At 38.3% G+C, this 20,322-nt stretch overlaps 2 protein-coding genes across 2 annotated transcripts; both read right to left on the bottom strand.

Annotated features, from left to right (window-relative positions):
- Positions 1–11,405, bottom strand: LACTB2 (lactamase beta 2). The gene is made up of 7 exons (XM_015819112.1): positions 11,246–11,405; positions 8,125–8,288; positions 6,374–6,497; positions 4,542–4,720; positions 3,041–3,189; positions 1,643–1,724; positions 1–443 (listed from the first exon to the last, which is right to left on the bottom strand). The coding sequence occupies exons 1-7, from the start codon at positions 11,365–11,367 to the stop codon at positions 400–402; spliced, it is 864 nt and encodes a 287-aa protein (XP_015674598.1). The 5' UTR covers positions 11,368–11,405; the 3' UTR covers positions 1–399.
- Positions 11,406–12,538: 1,133 nt separating this feature from the next.
- LOC107290249 (endoribonuclease LACTB2-like) lies at positions 12,539–18,250 on the bottom strand. The gene is made up of 4 exons (XM_015819115.1): positions 18,084–18,250; positions 15,563–15,726; positions 14,343–14,466; positions 12,539–12,671 (listed from the first exon to the last, which is right to left on the bottom strand). Exons 1-4 carry the CDS (start codon positions 18,203–18,205, stop codon positions 12,539–12,541), a joined length of 543 nt encoding a protein of 180 aa, XP_015674601.1. The 5' UTR covers positions 18,206–18,250.
- Between the last annotated feature and the right edge of the window lie 2,072 nt (positions 18,251–20,322).

The following is a 20,322-nucleotide window of genomic DNA, read 5'->3' as shown; positions in this document are numbered from 1 at the left end:
TATGAACAAAAATAGTTAGTTATTGTATTTATTATACAAATAACATAGTGGCAATGAAATTACAATGTTTAAATAAAGAAACAAGCTTAAACCCTCATATTGCTGAATCAGGCAGCATACAAATTTAATCAATAATAACATTCCAAATTTCTTTACAAAACTATTCAAATGTCCAAAGGAAGTTTTAAATATTTTGCTTTGAAATAAATAATTCACTTGTTCCTCCCTGAATGATTCTTCCAATCGCTCTCTGACAAGTTATTATTTAATCAGATTAATAATAAAATCCAAGTCCATTTGTGAATGCGATTTATATGCAATTTTGGCATTAAAAATGTTAGTGTTTTTAAGTTCAGAATATAGAAGAGCACTTCTGTCAAACTTGTGTATATGCCATATTTATAAAACACTTTTCCACTTGAAGTTAGGAGAATTTTCATATACTGTAACAGAAAGAAGGATTATAATCAGTAAAACGTCTTTAATGCCCTAACCCAGTGATGGCGAACCTTTTAGAGACCAAATGCCCCAAACCCGGCCCCATCCCCTGTCCCCATCCCACCCGCCCTGCCCCCACCATCCCGCAGGGCCACTCACCACCTCCATGGCCCACCACAGATTGTCCAGGCAGCCCAGCAGCGCCATGGTGGCCACACCACCCACCCGTGCCCCACAGAATCAACTGCGTGCGATGGGGCGCAAGGGTGGAGTCTTGTCCCCACTGTCTGGCTGCCATGTCCTTGGCTGCCCTGCTCCGTGCGGGCTGCGCTTGGGGGCGACTCTCCTCCAGGGGAGCTGCTGGTAAGGAGGGGGCCGTGCGTGGAGGCAGGGCTGGGGCAACGACGCGCGTGCCCATAGAGAGGGCTCTGAGTGCCGCCTCTGGCACGCATGCCATAGGTTTGCCACCATTGCCCTAACCAATAATATGTAAAATATTTATCTTAAAAAACATAAATGCATATACATATTAACTACATTTCAGAAAATCATGAAATCGATGTAGTTAATTTTCATATTTTCTGATGATGATATGCTGAGAAGCATTTTGTTAGATAGTTTTAGTCATTCTTTTAATCATCTTTGTAATATTTTTAACACAAGTTATTTTTTTTCACCAAATAAGAATGTATAAAGAGTATAGGTAGTCCTTAACAACCACTAGTGGGACTGGCCAATTCCACTACTAAGTGACACAGTTGTTAAGTGAGACATCATGTGAACGTGACTTGCCGGCTCCTCCATTGATTCTGCTTGTTGGTAGCCAGCTATTAAGTGTGCAAATTAAATAAACAAAAATAAATGATGGTCATGTGACTGTGAGATACTATGAGGTTTGTAAATGCTCACTGATTGTGGACAGCCCAAATCCTGATCACATGACTGCGGGGAAGCTGTGATGATCATAAGTATAAATATTGTAATTTTTAGCACTGTCGTAATTTTGAACCATTGCTAAACAGGATAGTCATTAAGTGAGAACTACCTGCACTGATCATGAAAAAACAGATATCAAGTTCTGTTTCTAAAAATTACAATATATAAGACACTGACATTTACAATCAGAATTGAACATTTTATCTTTCTTTCACTCCTTCAGTATCCAACAATGTAACTGTTATATATAAACAGTGAAGTTACTTACAAGCTTTCCCTTCTTTTTCTAGCTTCTTCAAGTGATGATGGAGATTAATTTCTGCAGCTGAATGCAAATGGACAGGTGTGTCCTGGAATAAAGCATTCAAAGGATACATATTAACAGAACTTCATTTTTTTAAAAAAATAAAACAATAATGACAACTCCTCAAATTTGGCACAGATTCAAATACTTTTCAGGGTTTTGATGCAAATGGGAGAAATTATTGTCTGATTAATCCCTATTTTAATGAGGGGGGAAGAAGGGAGAATTATTTAGTCCTATCTTTGAGTAAGTTTATTTTTTCCTGGTCATATCATGAACTCTTATTAGAAGTTCATCCTCAATTTCAGACTGCAGAGGAAAATTCATAAAATTTGTGTCAGAGATCTCTGAGTGGTAATTATTCTCCTAATACAATCTTACAATTAAACCATGAAAACAAGAAAATCAAATCAAATCAAATCAAAAGGAACAAACATAACAGAGATAACACAAACCCAGAAAGAAACAAAGAAAAAGAAGAAAAGGGGGTTTCAATCACACTTTTCAAAGGCCTGGGCGAAGAGCCAGGCCTTCAAGACTCTTTGGAACACCAGTAAAGTGGGGGGGGGGGCATTCATATCTTGTGAGGGGGGAGCCTCATTCCAGAGGGCAAGTGTTGCTACAGAGAAGGCACTTCTCTATATTTTGAGTGGTTCTCATTGATTCAGGGACAGAACATTCCTTAGAACTTAGGAACATTCCATGCCCCACCCCAGTGTTCCCCTCCCCCCATAGTGAACCTCTTCCTAGACCACAGTGAAACCAGGGTTAATCTGATAGTTAATCTGGAATAATTTCTTCAAACTGGAAGCAATTTGAGGCATTCAGGACATAGTGTTTTTGTTTTTGTTTTACTTTAGTTGCAATTATTAAAAAAGAAAGGAAACTGGTGTTTTTTTGGGGGGGAAACCATTAGCGAATTTTACAAAAAAATGTGTCTATTTTGGAAGAGATGTTTAAAGTCTGAATAAGGAATGATAGTCTTAATATTTTTGTATAGCTATTAACAGGGCTTTTTTTCTCGGAGAAAAGGTGGCGGAACTCAAACCTGGCCACGCCCTCATCAAACCCTAGGACCGCCCCTTTAGAGAACAGGAATGCAAGTAAAATTTGGGAGGGGCTATTTCCGGTGCGGCCGGCCCGGAAAAAGGTGCCGGAACGCGGTTCCGCCGCGTTCCGGCTGAAAAAAAGCCCTGGCTATTAATACTATGTACTTTCCAGCATACAATCTGGTGCAATAAAGATACATGGTGTTCTTTAGATAAATGCTGTTTTTGCTATGAATCGTTAATTTCTTTTCTATTGCATTGCTTTCTGCACAACTGAAATCTATTTTTAACCCAAACCAGATGCCATCTGTACCTTGTAAACAATTTTCACAAGTTCCTTTGCTGTGAAATACTTCCCAGCATTCTCATCCAAGATGTGGAGGATTTGCTTCTCACGTGCATTTCTATGTAAAATATATTCTTGAATTTTAGCTCTTGCTTCTTTTATTACTGGCCCATGTCCTACAAAGACAACAACAGATGTTTCCTTAACAAAAATTTCTGGGAGAACTTATTAATTAATAGTGCGTACAGGATATTTTTTTCAGAAGAGATTATTTAAAGTGTTCATATTGCAGAGCTAACACAGGACAGCCCAACAGCTTCTAATTTTGTAATGTGTCTCCTTATTTATTGCAGCACCATTCCTCTGGAGTGAGACCCCTAGAGGTCCAGATGTCCCCCCTGCTCCCGACATTCAAGAAGCTATTAAATGCTTTCTTCAATTTATGCCTTGATCTTATAATCACAGCTTTCCTTCCAGGCTTTGAAGGAGGATAAAGAATGAGTCCAACTAGCTGGGATTTACCCCCCCCCCCCCCCGATTCTATGTAGTCTTTGGTTTACTCAAGAGATTTCTATCTTTTTCAAAAAAAGTTTTAAATTGTTAAGCCACCCAGAGTTGTTGGGAATTGGGTGGCTTGTATATTATGTAAACAAAGAAATGGGAATTGTGATAAAAATGCTGGATGTACAAGTCTTTGATGAACTATGGAAAAAAGTACAAGTCTTTGATGAACTATGGAGCCAATTTAGTTATCCTATGGCTTTGGTTCCATCTACATTTCATAATAGTAGGTATGAGGATAGAATGGAGAACTTCTATTCCTTCTGCACCATCTTGCATTCCCAGAGAAAAATACAGGATAAATAAATACAGTAAATGGATGAATTGAAAATGACTTCCAATTTGTTACATCCCGAAACATAATTTTAAAGCAGGTTTGAATCAGACAAAACTTCTGGCTTAGTATTATTATATTATATTCCATTTCCATGATTTCTTTCATACGTTAATTTGGAGGTGCTGAATTCTGAATACGGTTTTCCTTATGGGGAGTTGGGGAGGAGGGAAGGAGAGAGAGAGAATGAGTGTAAAGAACAGACATTTTAGCAGCTAAAGGACTTTTCACAAGTCAAGTAAAAAGAGGATATATTTCATTTACTACGATGGAAATAGCAAATGATATTACAGTCTAAAGCACAAGGAAGCTAAAATAGTGTTTTATTTAAATAAAAAACACCTGAACTCTCCTCCCAGAATGACCACTTTCTATGAAGCTTTATATGTAGATGAAAGTAAAAGATTCTGAAAGCTGGAACATTTTAGCATAGAATATTCTCTTATGGAGAGAGAAAAATTACAAAACATCTTGCAAACAGGAGTCAATAAGAGACACCCATTCCTATTTCCACAGTATCTGTGATTACAGAACAATGAGATCAAAAATCTCTAGGCAGCAATGCAGTGTTTGAGACACTTAATATACTTATGGCGAAGAGTTAATATAATTAATATCAAATGTGTAACTTACCTGGGTATATTAAATCAGCTTTGATTCCCAGGAGCTTATCCAATGACTTCATGTAGTCATAAAGGTCTTCAAACACAGCTGTTCCTTCTCCTAAAATACAGTCACCAGAAAATATTGCATTTTCTTCTAGCAAATGTAAAGCCATGTGGTCATCTGTATGCCCTGGGGTATATAATACCCTGCAAAGTGACAGAAAAGTTAAATGTGATTATACTATTCAAGTCATAAATTGAAGAAAGTTCTTACAGTGGCAAATGAAGATACATTTAAAAAGCTCAGATACAAAATTTAAATGAATGATCCTTATATTGTGTGGAAGCAGAGCTATGAACAATTTTTTCTTTGTAAAAGTATTTTTAAAATAAGGACAAGTTTTAACTACCTATAGCTTAAGATAAATTTCCTAAAGAAACCTAAGGTCTCACAAGGCAGATAAAGTCATTCCAAAGAATCAACCAGGAATAATTTTATGCAAATTGCCATTCACCAAAAATACAGGTGTAGCCTTACCATGTATAGAGGTAGACCTTCACTTACAACAGTTCATTTAGTGATTGCTCGGAGTTACAATAGCACTGAAAAAAGTGACTTATGACCATTTTTCACAGTTCCGAACATTGCAGCATCCCCTGTGATCATGTGATCAAAATTCAGACGCATGGCAACTGACTCATATTTATAACAGTTGCACTGTCCTGGGGTAATGTGACCACTTTTTGCTACCTTTTAACAAAGTCAATGAGGAAGCCACATTCACTTAACAACCCTGTTACTAACTTAACAACTGCAGTGATTCATTTAACAACCGTGGCAAAAAACATAAAATGGGGTAAAACTCAACAAGTGTCTCACTTGGCAATAGAAATTTTGGGTTCAATTGTGGTTGTAAGTCAAGGACTAATTGCACTGAGAAAAGAGCATCACTTAAAGATATTGAGACCTGAGCATACACATATAGGGAAACCCAACTTACTTAGGATTTGAAGAAATTTATTTAGAATGTTGTGCAGAAAATATCAGGAACCAGTAACTCTTGGAAGAATAGTCAAATTTGCCTATAAGAAGCCTTTGTCAACAGTCTGAACTAGGCAGATATCTTCAAGCACATGAGGGCAGTCCAATCAAGATCACACGATCTGTATCGTATGATTACTTCTGATATGTAAAGGAATGGTTATAGTGAATGTATAACCCTCAGTTGTGCAAAACTCATCTACTGTACATGACAAATATTTATACCAAAGTTTATGATGCCACAGAATTGATAGGAAGACAACAGACCCAAAGGAAACAAATAAATGTAGTTAACACACTTTCTAAATATTCATATTTGTGTGACTTGGTACAGAGATAAATATGTGTACTACGGGCATTAAAGGTAAAGGTCTCCCCTGTCCATTAAAGGTAAAAGTTTCCCCTGTTCCTACTCTACGAGGCAATGCTCATCTCCATTTCCTAAAAGGGAGTCACCATTGTCTGAAGATGTGGTCGTGTGGCCATCATGAACACGCCAAGGCTCATTGAATGCTGCTACCTTCCCACCTAGATGATACCTATTTATCTACTTTTGAACTGATAGATGGGCAGGAGCTGGGGCAGATAATGGGAGGTCACCCCTTTGTGTGGCGCTCAGGTCTCTAACCCAGTCTGTCAGCTGAGTCATCGCACCCCCATACTGTATTCATTAAAGGCTAGACAAAACATATAATCTATCTGAACAGATCTCACAAGCTTTTTTAGTTCTGAAATGATAAAATCTGCAAATGAACTGAAAAAAAATCTTGTACATGAAAAACTTGCAAACAACATCAATATGAAATGTTAACGTTTACCTGAGAGTAGCTCCCTCTGTATTTAAAACATCTCCATCTCTTAAGTACGCATACTTCTGCTTTCCTTCTATTACTTCTTCTTGATGTGGGTTACGTGGAAGCTTACTTATGCAATATTCATAACCTAATTTAAAAATTAAACAATGTGTATCATACCAGAATTTAGTTGGAAATTCATATATCCCTTTTTTAAAAAAGTAGTGCGTCCAGATGAATTCAGGACTGAGACACATGGAACTTATGACCATCTCTGATCTTAAACAGACTTATAAAATAGCTCCAAATTATTTCAAAATTTGGAAATTCGTAATACATTTAAAAGGTGGCTTTATGTTACCTGTTTTACTTTTAATGAAAGTTTTTTTTATAAATTGATTTATGTTATGATACAAGTGCAGATCAATCCAGGCAGAACATATGTTCTATGCTATGCATGCTGCCTATTATTCAAATAATTGTGACAACAGCCTCCAGATTATCACTACAATCTAGCAAGTCCCTTGTATATTAATGGTTTGTTTGTTTTGCAATAGCAGCTTCTACAACTTTAACTAGTCCTAATGAAACAACTGTTAAAATACATATTAGCAAACATGCCTGCAAATATTAAAACAATCAATGTTCTTTATTTTGCAAAGAAGCTCCATTTCCTGCCCTCATGAAGAGATTTGAAAAGACCCATTTCTGCAGGATTTTGTAGTAACTTAACTTGAACAAAGTTAATACAGCTGGGAAGAACACTTGTTGCTGGTGCTTGGGAGATCATTCAACTCACCCTAGTAATAATTAATTTAGGTTGGTGCTCACTTTTAAACAAAAATATAACATATACATACTTTTGAGATAAAAGCTCTTCTGTTTAAAATAAATGTTTGACTTTTTACATTCAAAAAGAACAGTGAAAGTTTTCACTCATGTTTATTTTAACTAATTTTTATGTACTTAAATCCACAAGGCTGAGGCAAATGGGTAATGAGATATAAGTTAGTATAATTATCATCTTCTTCCAAATCAGCAAGAGAAAGAAGATGGTATCTTCAGTTTTTATGAATAAATAAAAACAATTGATTTGCAAGAGTCAGGCTTATTGAAGATAAATTCCTTTAACAAAATGGCAAATGTTATATTTTTATAATACAGGTAGTCCTCAACTTATGACCAAAACTGAGATCACAATTTTGTTGCTAAGCAAGGTGGTTGTTAAGTGAGTTTTACCTGATTATATGTCCTTTTTGGCCACAGTTGTTAAGGAAATCAATACAGTTGTTAACGGAATCCAGCTTCCCCCATTGACTTTTGTCAGAAGTCAGCTGGAGAGGTCACAAGTGGCAATCACATAATTGTGGGATGTTGCAACCATCATAAATGCATGCCAGTTGCCAAGCACCTTAATACTGATCAAGTGATCATGGTGATGCTGTGATAGTTATAAGTACGAAGACCGGTTGCAAGTCACTTTTTCAGTGCTCATAATTTTGGATGGTTGCTAAACAAATGGTTGTTGAGGATTATCTGTACCTGATTTTTGCTACCTTTAATTTTGGCTAAGTATACTTACAATTGGTGCTTGGCAAAGTTCTGTCAGAAGCTGTTTCTCAAATTTAATTATTTCCCACCGTGTCTGTTAACAAGCATTTAAGTGCAATGTTTCTAACATCCTTTGTCTATCTACTATATAACTTTTTCAATATAACTCTAACCTGCTTTGTACATAAAGCATACAAATTTTAAAAACTACAGAAAATACTTACCAGCTGGAATCTTTTCACAAATATCTGATATGCCTCCAGTATGATCATGGTGCCAATGAGTTACTAAAATTTCCTGGATGGAAATGTTGAATTCATGAAGTGTTTGTTTCAAACAGCTTATATATTCAGGGATACGTGGCTCTCCGGTATCTATTAGGATCCTTCTATAATAAAACCAGATTAGGCCAAGAAAGAGCTAATTAATAAAAAAAATGATGCTAACAACCTAAAAAAGTGTAATGTGTCATGAAAAGAAATATAAGAACAATTCTTCAATGGAACAGCTTGCTTCCTGGGGGTGTGGATGCTCCATCACTGGAGGTTTTAAAAAATTGCTTGGACAACCATTTGCCTGAGATAGTATAAAACTCCTGCCTTGAGCAGGGTGCTGGACTAGAAGACCTCCGAAGTCCCGTCCAACCCTATCATTCTAGTTCTATTTCTATATCCCATTCCTTTTGTGTAATTTGGAATCCTAAAGAAAATTATATAAGATGCAAATCAATAAACCAATAAATCAAACTGGTCATATATGCCTTTTCAGTTGTCTCTGAGCAGCTTACATACGTTATTTTATATAAAAAATTTACAATAGCCACCCAGAGTCACTTGACAGCGAGGAAAAATAAGTACACTTGTTCAAATACCCAAAAGAAAAATATTTAAGTACTGCTTTTAAAGTATGCTGGAAGAGCGAGATTCCATTGCCTTTCTAAACACAATAAAGCTTGGAGCCATGCACATCTCAAGCGGGATGCTGTTGCAAAGGAGTCTCTTTTAATTTCATAATACTGTACTACACAGCTAATAGGCCTATGAGAAGAGAAATAATGGTGAAAAAAAATCCACTGGAGCAGAAATGTAATTAGGTGAACAAAAGAAACGGTACTTTATAATAAAATGGATCAAAGATGATCCAATAAAAATGTAATAAAGAGAAATTTGTCCACAGAAGGGGAAAAATCTTTTGCCAAGAGCAAAAGAAAAAGTGACAAGCTAAACGAGATTCCAAGTAAAACTTATATTGCCTAAGAGGAGAACTAAACTGTAATAATCAAGATTCAAGACAGAGCTGTGTAGAAGAACCAGACACATGCCCTAGATAGCAATCATTGCCAGATCTCTCTAACTGCATCATGATGTCTAGCTGTTTTTAAATGGCATTTGTGCCTGAGATTGCTGTCATAAATATGAACCAGTTGCCAAGCATCTGAATTTTGATCACATGACCACAGTGATGTGACAATGGTTGTTAGTGTGAAAAACAGTCACAAGTCACTTTTTTCAATGCTGTTGTAACTTAAAATGGTCATTAAATGAATGGTTGTAAATCGAAGACTACCTGTAATTTAAGATGAAGCTCGCATGTTATTAATTATTCCTTCTCGTTTTATTCCATTCCTCCAATGAATGTGGAATAGGAGGTGTGTGGAGTGAAGTGCCCCCCCCATGCACTTCATAACCCCTTCTCCCTATCTTGAACCGTCACTTCGGGTATTTCTAAACATGACTTCTCTTCTACATCGGTAATCTGTGAACCATGGTATTTGCTGACATGGTAAAGCACCATTTCAAGAGTCAGCCCAACTGACTGATCAAAGATGTGCAGCTTTTCTGTGCCTGCAATCTCTTAGTTGAGGAACTTGACAGGTGACTAAAAGAATCTGCCCTTACTTGTCCAGTAAATAGAATAATAGTTATTACATTTCAAAGTCAAATATTAAACATCAACTAACAACAAGGGGAAAAGGGAAAGGGAATAGCAAAACAAAAGTGATTAAAAACAATACAAACATGTTTATAACAAACAGGGCTTTTTTTCTCGGAGAAAAGGTGGCGGAACTCAAACCTGGCCACGCCCTCATCAAACCCTAGGACCGCCCCTTTAGAGAACAGGAATGCAAGTAAAATTTGGGAGGGGCTATTTCCGGTGTGGGAGGGGCTATTTCCGGTGCGGCCGGCCCGGAAAAAGGTGCCGGAACGCGGTTCCGCCGCGTTCCGGCTGAAAAAAAGCCCTGATAACAAAGCTGGCCCACAAATCTTAAAAGTTGTCAACTTTGAGAAACGTTACTCTATGGGAAGGGAAAGGTAGAGTGTTTTTCTTAACTCGTCCTGCAAACAGCACAGCTAAGCCTTAGAGCAGCGGTTCTCAACCTATGGGTCGCAACCCCATTTGGGGTCGATCGACCATTTCACGGGGGTCGCCAAGCAAGGCTGTCCGCCATTTTTTTTCCCCTTTTCCGGCGGGTGCTTTACCTCCCTTGGGCTGGGCCAGCTGGTGGTCGGCCTGCTCCGTCTCTGCCGCTTGCCAGCTATGCCTCGGCTGGCGCAGGGGGCGGAACCACGCATGCGCGGCGCTCCCGGGCAGGGAAAGTCCTCAACTTACGACCGGTTGGATAGTCCTCGACTTACGACCGGTTTAGTCCTCGACTTACGACCGGTTTAGTCCTCGACTTATGACCGGTTGGGGGTCGCGGCATTAAAAAGGTTGAGAACCACTGCCTTAGAGGTTTTGTCAATGAAGCAGAACAGATGTTTGCAAATTTCTGTGAGCTTAATGACCAGAGAACAGCACTTTAATACAGCAATGGAAGAGTCCTAAGCCTGCACTTCTAGGTGACTAAGACCCTGGACTTAAAAAAGGATTTCTGAATAGAGAAGGTCGCATTGCAAAACTGCTAGGTTGCATCAACGGCTTTTACATTTATTTATTTACTAGATCTGTGTGCCGTCCATCTGGTCTAAAGGCGACTTTAAGCGCATACATATAATAATCCGGTTAGCTATGTTTCCTCTGCCCTCAAATGTTTATGGATTTTTTTGGGGTGTGTGTGTGTGTGAAGATATATAAAAAAAATGTTTGTTATTTCCTCTAGGCCCCGCCTTCTTTCGTCACAATACTGCTTGTACAATAAAGAGAAATCGTATGAATTAATAATACTCAGAGCAGCGCGTGAAAAGCAGGGGGGGTGTCAAAATACGAATTTCCGGGTAGCCTTCGAGCCTGGCTTTGCTAAAGGGAAGGGAAAACTCACGCCAAGGAAGCGCGTTGCCCAGCAGATCCCAGAGAGACTACACCGGCCGCCGCGTCTGTCCCTCGCCCGAGCAGCTTCCCACCTACCTGGGCCCGGTTCCCACCAAGTAGGTGTTGGTCCCCTGCAGCGTCATAGGCCCGGGGTTACAGCCCAGGACACGGATCACCCGTGCCGACAGCTTCTCCACTTTGGGCAGCACGGAGAACATCTTCGCAACCGCCTTCGCGGCCAGCCAGACAAGACGGGCCGAGAGAGAGAGAGCGAAAGCGAGAGCAAAGAACATAGAGATAAGACAAAGAGTAGAGCAGGGGTAGTCAACCTTGGCTCTTTTATGACTCGTGGACTTCAACTCCCAGAATTCCTGAGCCAGCTGTGCTGGCTCAGGAATTCTGGGAGTTGAAGTCCACGAGTCATAAAAGAGCCAAGGTTGACTACCCCTGGTGTAGAGTGACAACTTTTGGAGACTTTGTTGGTTTTCTTAGGCCCAACTAGGTAAAGAAACGAAAGATTGCTATAAGTGTAGAATGTAATGAAAGAGTTAACTAGATACTTCCTTAAGAGCAAAATGGGCAGAACCTGCACAGAAATAGGGAATCCAGGGAAGGCGCTTCACAGACCAGCGGGGGAGAGAAGGGCAAGCCTGAGAAGCAGAGCCAGTACGTAGAAGAGAAAAGGGAAGCGCTTTTAGCAAATCATTCTTTACCCATAGGAGAAGTTTGTTTCTAAAATACGTGTTTATAAGAAACTATAAATATCCTACACTATCTATCCTGTAATATTATGGTTGAATAAAATTTTAATTGTAGTCAGCTAGTCTTCTGGCTAAATAAATATATGTTCCCCATAAGATACTATGCAAATGTACTTAGAGGAGATAATTATTTGCGCAATATCAACAATCACTTTATAGTTTATATCTGTATGGTTTACCTAGTAAAATAGAAGTGGTTTGCCCTATTACCCTCTCCTGTGCCATATGAAATGATGCCTTCGGTATTGTTAGCAAAGCGATGCCCAGCATCTTCCTGTGTTGCTGCTGGTCAATAAAGGTGCCAGTTTGCTTTAGCTGGGCAGCTGGGCTGACCTTCACACCTTAGGTGACCCTGTGAGATCATATTATTTTGGTATATATATGCTCCCAGTATTTTTCATTCATTTCTTGCAGCATTAACACACACACACACACAGAGAGAGAGAGACAGAGAGTGAGAGAGAGCCATAATGAGGCAGCCTAGCATTTGACACAGAATTCCTAGCTAAAATTGGGACTATTAGATCTGAGCTACAAAAGCTACACATTCCTCTTGAAGACAAAGATTTAAACTGAATTCAGAAACATCTGGATGGTATTCAAATTACCCACCCAGATGGATATGGTTTCATTTCCATATCTGACAGCCCTTAAANACAGCTGTTCCTTCTCCTAAAATACAGTCACCAGAAAATATTGCATTTTCTTCTAGCAAATGTAAAGCCATGTGGTCATCTGTATGCCCTGGGGTATATAATACCCTGCAAAGTGACAGAAAAGTTAAATGTGATTATACTATTCAAGTCATAAATTGAAGAAAGTTCTTACAGTGGCAAATGAAGATACATTTAAAAATCTCAGATACAAAATTTAAATGAATGATCCTTATATTGTGTGGAAGCAGAGCTATGAACAATTTTTTCTTTGTAAAAGTATTTTTAAAATAAGGACAAGTTTTAACTACCTATAGCTTAAGATAAATTTCCTAAAGAAACCTAAGGTCTCACAAGGCAGATAAAGTCATTCCAAAGAATCAACCAGGAATAATTTTATGCAAATTGCCATTCACCAAAAATACAGGTGTAGCCTTACCATGTATAGAGGTAGACCTTCACTTACAACAGTTCATTTAGTGATTGCTCGGAGTTACAATAGCACTGAAAAAAGTGACTTATGACCATTTTTCACAGTTCCAAACATTGCAGCATCCCCCGTGATCATGTGATCAAAATTCAGACGCATGGCAACTGACTCATATTTATAACAGTTGCACTGTCCTGGGGTAATGTGACCACTTTTTGCTACCTTTTAACAAGTAAAGTCAATGAGGAAGCCACATTCACTTAACAACCCTGTTACTAACTTAACAACTGCAGTGATTCATTTAACAACCGTGGCAAAAAACATAAAATGGGGTAAAACTCAACAAGTGTCTCACTTGGCAATAGAAATTTTGGGTTCAATTGTGGTTGTAAGTCAAGGACTAATTGCACTGAGGAAAGAGCATCACTTAAAGATATTGAGACCTGAGCATACACATATAGGGAAACCCAACTTACTTAGGATTTGAAGAAATTTCTTTAGAATGTTGTGCAGAAAATATCAGGAACCAGTAACTCTTGGAAGAATAGTCAAATTTGCCTATAAGAAGCCTTTGTCAACAGTCTGAACTAGGCAGATATCTTCAAGCACATGAGGGCAGTCTAATCAAGATCACACGATCTGTATCGTATGATTACTTCTGATATGTAAAGGAATGGTTATAGTGAATGTATAACCCTCAGTTGTGCAAAACTCATCTACTGTACATGACAAATATTTATACCAAAGTTTATGATGCCACAGAATTGATAGGAAGACAACAGACCCAAAGGAAACAAATAAATGTAGTTAACACACTTTCTAAATATTCATATTTGTGTGACTTGGTACAGAGATAAATATGTGTACTACGGGCATTAAAGGTAAAGGTCTCCCCTGTCCATTAAAGGTAAAAGTTTCCCCTGTTCCTACTCTACGAGGCAATGCTCATCTCCATTTCCTAAAAGGGAGCCACCATTGTCTGAAGATGTGGTCGTGTGGCCATCATGAACACGCCAAGGCTCATTGAATGCTGCTACCTTCCCACCTAGATGATACCTATTTATCTACTCGAATTTGCATGCTTTTGAACTGATAGATGGGCAGGAGCTGGGGCAGATAATGGGAGGTCACCCCTTTGTGTGGCGCTCAGGTCTCTAACCCAGTCTGTCAGCTGAGTCATCACACCCCCATACTGTATTCATTAAAGGCTACACAAAACATATAATCTATCTGAACAGATCACACAAGCTTCTTTAGTTCTGAAATGATAAAATCTGCAAATGAACTGAAAAAAAATCTTGTACATGAAAAACTTGCAAACAATATCAATATGAAATGTTAACGTTTACCTGAGAGTAGCTCCCTCTGTATTTAAAACATCTCCATCTCTTAAGTACGCATACTTCTGCTTTCCTTCTATTACTTCTTCTTGATGTGGGTTACGTGGAAGCTTACTTATGCAATATTCATAACCTAATTTAAAAATTAAACAATGTGTATCATACCAGAATTTAGTTGGAAATTCATATATCCCTTTTTTAAAAAAATAGTGTGTCCAGATGAATTCAGGACTGAGACACATGGAACTTATGACCATCTCTGATCTTAAACAGACTTATAAAATAGCTCCAAATTATTTCAAAATTTGGAAATTCGTAATACATTTAAAAGGTGGCTTTATGTTACCTGTTTTACTTTTAATGAAAGTTTTTTTTTATAAATTGATTTATGTTATGATACAAGTGCAGATCAATCAAGGCAGAACATATGTTCTATGCTATGCATGCTGCCTATTATTCAAATACCGGTAATTGTGACAACAGCCTCCAGATTATCACTACAATCTAGCAAGTCCCTTGTATATTAATGGTTTGTTTGTTTTGCAATAGCAGCTTCTACAACTTTAACTAGTCCTAATGAAACAACAAAATGGCAAATGTTATATTTTTATAATACAGGTAGTCCTCAACTTATGACCAAAACTGAGATCACAATTTTGTTGCTAAGCAAGGTGGTTGTTAAGTGAGTTTTACCTGATTATATGTCCTTTTTGGCCACAGTTGTTAAGGAAATCAATACAGTTGTTAACGGAATCCAGCTTCCCCCATTGACTTTTGTCAGAAGTCAGCTGGAGAGGTCACAAGTGGCAATCACATGATTGTGGGATATTGCAACCATCATAAATGCATGCCAGTTGCCAAGCACCTTAATACTGATCAAGTGATCATGGTGATGCTGTGATAGTTATAAGTACGAAGACCGGTTGCAAGTCACTTTTTCAGTGCTCATAATTTTGGATGGTTGCTAAACAAATGGTTGTTGAGGATTATTTGTACCTGATTTTTGCTACCTTTAATTTTGGCTAAGTATACTTACAATTGGTGCTTGGGAAAGTTCTGTCAGAAGCTGTTTCTCAAATTTAATTATTTCCCACCGTGTCTGTTAACAAGCATTTAAGTGCAATGTTTCTAACATCCTTTGTCTATCTACTATATAACTTTTTCAATATAACTCTAACCTGCTTTGTACATAAAGTATACAAATTTTAAAAACTACAGAAAATACTTACCAGCTGGAATCTTTTCACAAATATCTGATATGCCTCCAGTATGATCATGGTGCCAATGAGTTACTAAAATTTCCTGGATGGAAATGTTGAATTCATGAAGTGTTTGTTTCAAACAGCTTATATATTCAGGGATACGTGGCTCTCCGGTATCTATTAGGATCCTTCTATAATAAAACCAGATTAGGCCAAGAAAGAGCTAATTAATTAAAAAAAATGATGCTAACAACCTAAAAAAGTGTAACGTGTCATGCAAAGAAATATAAAAACAATTAATCAATGGAACAGCTTGCTTCCTAAGGGTGTGGATGCTGGAGGTTTTAAAAAATTGCTTGGACAACCATTTGCCTGAGATAGTATAAAACTCCTGCCATGAGCAGGGTGCTGGACTAGAAGACATCCGAAGTCCCGTCCAACCCTATCATTCTAGTTCTATTTATATATCCCATTCCTTTTGTGTAATTTGAAATCCTAAAGAAAATTATATAAGATGCAAATCAATAAACCAAAAATCAAACTGGTCATATATGCCTTTTCAGTTGTCTCTGAGCAGCTTACATGCGTTATTTTATATAAAAAAATTTACAATAGCCACCCAGAGTCACTTGACAGCGAGGAAAAATAAGTACACTTGTTCAAATACCCAAAAGAAAAACATTTAAGTACTGCTTTTAAAGTATGCTGGAAGAGCGAGATTCCATTGCCTTTCTAAACACAATAAAGTTTGGAGCCATACACATCTCAGGCGGGATGCTGTTGCAAAGGAGTCTCTTTTAATTTCATAATACTGTACTACACAGCTAATAAGCCTATGAGAAGAGAGATAATGGTGAAAAAAAATCCACTGGAGCAGAAATCTAATCAGGTGAACAAAAGAAATGGTACTTTATAATAAAATGGATCAAAGATGATCCAATAAAAATGTAATAAAGAGAAATTTGTCCACAGAAGGGGAAAAATCTTTTGCCAAGAGCAAAAGAAAAAGTGACAAGCTAAACGAGATTCCAAGTAAAACTTATATTGCCTAAGAGGAGAACTAAACTGTAATAATCAAGATTCAAGACAGAGCTGTGTAGAAGAACCAGACACATGCCCTAGATAGCAATCATCGCCAGATCTCTCTAACTGCATCATGATGTCTAGCTGTTTTTAAATGGCATTTGTGCCTGAGATTGCTGTCATAAATATGAACCAGTTGCCAATCATCTGAATTTTGATCACATGACCACAGTGATGTGACAATGGTTGTTAGTGTGAAAAACAGTCACAAGTCACTTTTTTCAGTGCTGTTGTAACTTAAAATGGTCATTAAATGAATGGTTGTAAATCGAAGACTACCTGTAATTTAGGATGAAGCTCGCATGTTATTAATTATTCCTTCTCGTTTTATTCCATTCCTCCGATGAATGTGGAATAGGAGGTGTGTGGAGTGAAGTGCCCCCCCCCCATGCACTTCATAACTCCTTCTCCCTATCTTGAACCGTCACTTCGGGTATTTGTAAACATGACTTCTCTTCTACATCGGTAATCTGTGAACCATGGTATTTGCTGACATGGTAAAGCACCATTTCAAGAGTCAGCCCAACTGACTGATCAAAGATGTGCAGCTTTTCTGTGCCTGCAATCTCTTAGTTGAGGAACTTGACAGGTGACTAAAAGAATCTGCCCTTACTTGTCCAGTAAATAGAATAATAGTTATTACATTTCAAAGTCAAATATTAAACATCAACTAACAACAAGGGGAAAAGGGAAAGGGAATAGCAAAACAAAAGTGATTAAAAACAATACAAACATGTTTATAACAAAGCTGGCCCACAAATCTTAAAAGTTGTCAACTTTGAGAAACGTTACTCTATGGGAAGGGAAAGGTAGAGTGTTTTTCTTAACTCGTCCTGCAAACAGCACAGCTAAGCCTTAGTGGTTTTGTCAATGAAGCAGAACAGATGTTTGCAAATTTCTGTGAGCTTAATGACCAGAGAACAGCACTTTAATACAGCAATGGAAGAGTCCTAAGCCTGCACTTCTAGGTGACTAAGACCCTGGACTTAAAAAAGGATTTCTGAATAGAGAAGGTCGCATTGCAAAACTGCTAGGTTGCATCAATGGCTTTTACATTTATTTACTTACTAGATTTGTGTGCCGTCCATCTGGTCTAAAGGCGACTTTAAGTGCATACATATAATAATCCGGTTAGCTATGTTTCCTCTGCCCTCAAATGTTTATGGATTTTTTGGGGTGTGTGTGTGTGAAGCTATAAAAAAAAATGTTTGTTATTTCATCTAGGCCCCGCCTTCTTCCGTCTCAGTACAACTTGTACAATAAAGAGAAATCGTATGAATTAATAATACTCAGAGCAGCGCGTGAAAAGCAAGGGGGGTCAAAATACGAATTCCCGGGTAGCCTTCGAGCCTGGCTTTGCTAAAGGGAAGGGAAAACTCACGCCAAGGAAGCGCGTTGCCCAGCAGACCCCAGGGAATACACCGGCCGCCGCGTCTGTCCCTCGCCCGAGCAGCTTCCCACCTACCTGGGCCCGGTTCCCACCAAGTAGGTGTTGGTCCCCTGCAGCGTCATAGGCCCGGGGTTACAGCCCAGGACGCGGATCACCCGTGCCGACAGCTTCTCCACTTTGGGCAGCACGGAGAACATCTTCGCAACCACCTTCGCGGCCAGCCAGACAAGACGGGCTGAGAGAGAGAGAGAGCGAAAGCGAGAGCAAAGAACATAGAGATAAGACAAAGTGTAGAGCAGGGGTAGTCAACCTTGGCTCTTTTATGACTCGTGGACTTCAACTCCCAGAATTCCTGAGCCAGCTGTGCTGGCTCAGGAATTCTGGGAGTTGAAGTCCACGAGTCATAAAAGAGCCAAGGTTGACTACCCCTGGGGTAGAGTGACAACTTTTGGAGACTTTGTTGGTTTTCTTAGGCCCAACTAGGTAAAGAAACGAAAGATTGCTATAAGTATAGAATATAATGAAAGAGTTAACTAAATACTTCCTTAAGAGCAAAATGGGCAGAACCTGCACAGAAATAGGGAATCCAGGGAAGGCGCTTCACAGACCAGCGGGGGAGAGAAGGGCAAGCCTGAGAAGCAGAGCCAGTACATAGAAGAGAAAAGGGAAGCGCTTTTAGCAAATCATTCTTTACCCATAGGAGAAGTTTGTTTCTAAAATACGCGTTTCTAAGAAACTATAAATATCCTACACTATCTATCCTGTAATATTATGGTTGAATAAAATTTTAATTGTAGTCAGCTAGTCTTCTGGCTAAATAAATATATGTTCCCCATAAGATACTATGCAAATGTACTTAGAGGAGATAATTATTTGCGCAATATCAACAATCACTTTATAGTTTATATCTGTATGGTTTACCTAGTAAAATAGAAGTGGTTTGCCCTATTATCCTCTCCTGTGCCATATGAAATGATGCCTTTGGTATTGTTAGCAAAGCGATGCCCAGCATCTTCCTATGTTGCTGCTGGTCAATAAAGGTGCCAGTTTGCTTTAGCTGGGCAGCTGGGCTGACCTTCACACCTTAGGTGACCCTGTGAGATCATATTATTTTGGTATATATATGCTCCCAGTATTTTTCATTCATTTCTTGCAGCATTAACACACACACACACACACACAGAGAGAGAGAGAGAGAGAGAGCCATAATGAGGCAGCCTAGCATTTGACACAGAATTCCTAGCTAAAATTGGGACTATTAGATCTGAGCTACAAAAGCTACACATTCCTCTTGAAGACAAAGATTTAAACTGAATTCAGAAACATCTGGATGGTATTCAAATTACCCACCCAGATGGATATGGTTTCATTTCCATATCTGACAGCCCTTAAACAAAATTAGAATTAGGTTTGTGGAGAATTTCATGGAAGGAACCTCTTTGCCTTGCTCATTTCCATTGGGTGGGTGTTTGGGTACTGTCCCCAGATGTTTTAGAAATCAGTTGCTATAAGATCCCATTTAAATCACCATAATCTTTAAGGACTGCAAGTGTTATGGGCTTCAACAACTGAAAAGTTCGATGTTCTCAACTGTTATTAATCTTTGTAGTTTAGGATAAAGATTGAGAAAACGTCTAATCCCTTGCAACTTCAATTCCCAGAAGGTCCTTAACCAGCAGTTGTAGAGGATTTTGGGAGATGCAGTTCAATGATGTTTTCAAGAGTCTCTCACAGGTTTATGTTGAGGATAAATTCACTGACAAAAAACTGAATATTTATGCTTCTTGGGTTCAAGGTGATTTCTAAGTAAATTGCATAGATGAATAAAAAAAATGTCTTAGCCATTCAAACATTATGCCAAGATATTTATGCAACATGTCCTTGAGAACACATTTTGTCTGTAGATGGCAGTAACAGCACTGCCATAATAAAATTTGTGAGGAAAATTAAATTGCAAAATACCCCCAATATTGTATCTTTGCAAAGCAGATGATTAAAATTTCTGGGTATACTTAAATATATAATATTGTGTGTAGTTAAATTTATATGATTCTTTTTGAGTTTTGTACTGAAACATCATTAATTGTTCAATAGATTTGTAGTATTTTTTTCCAAAGATCTACTGGCAATCTACCACCCGAACTTTAATACTCTAGTTAGCACTGGATTATTACTTCTTCACTGTACAGTGAGATAGCTGTATTACAATGCAGTCCATCCTTGAACTAAGGAATAAATTGCTTTGCCCTATTGGCCAAGAATGAAGAATGGGAGACTAGAATAGAATAGAATAATAACTTTATTGTCACTTTGA

Source organism: Protobothrops mucrosquamatus, unplaced genomic scaffold, assembly GCF_001527695.2.
Source record: "Protobothrops mucrosquamatus isolate PMUCROS unplaced genomic scaffold, P.Mucros_1.0 scaffold860, whole genome shotgun sequence".
Lineage (NCBI taxonomy): Eukaryota > Metazoa > Chordata > Lepidosauria > Squamata > Viperidae > Protobothrops > Protobothrops mucrosquamatus.
This window is presented reverse-complemented; position numbering and strand designations above follow the sequence as displayed.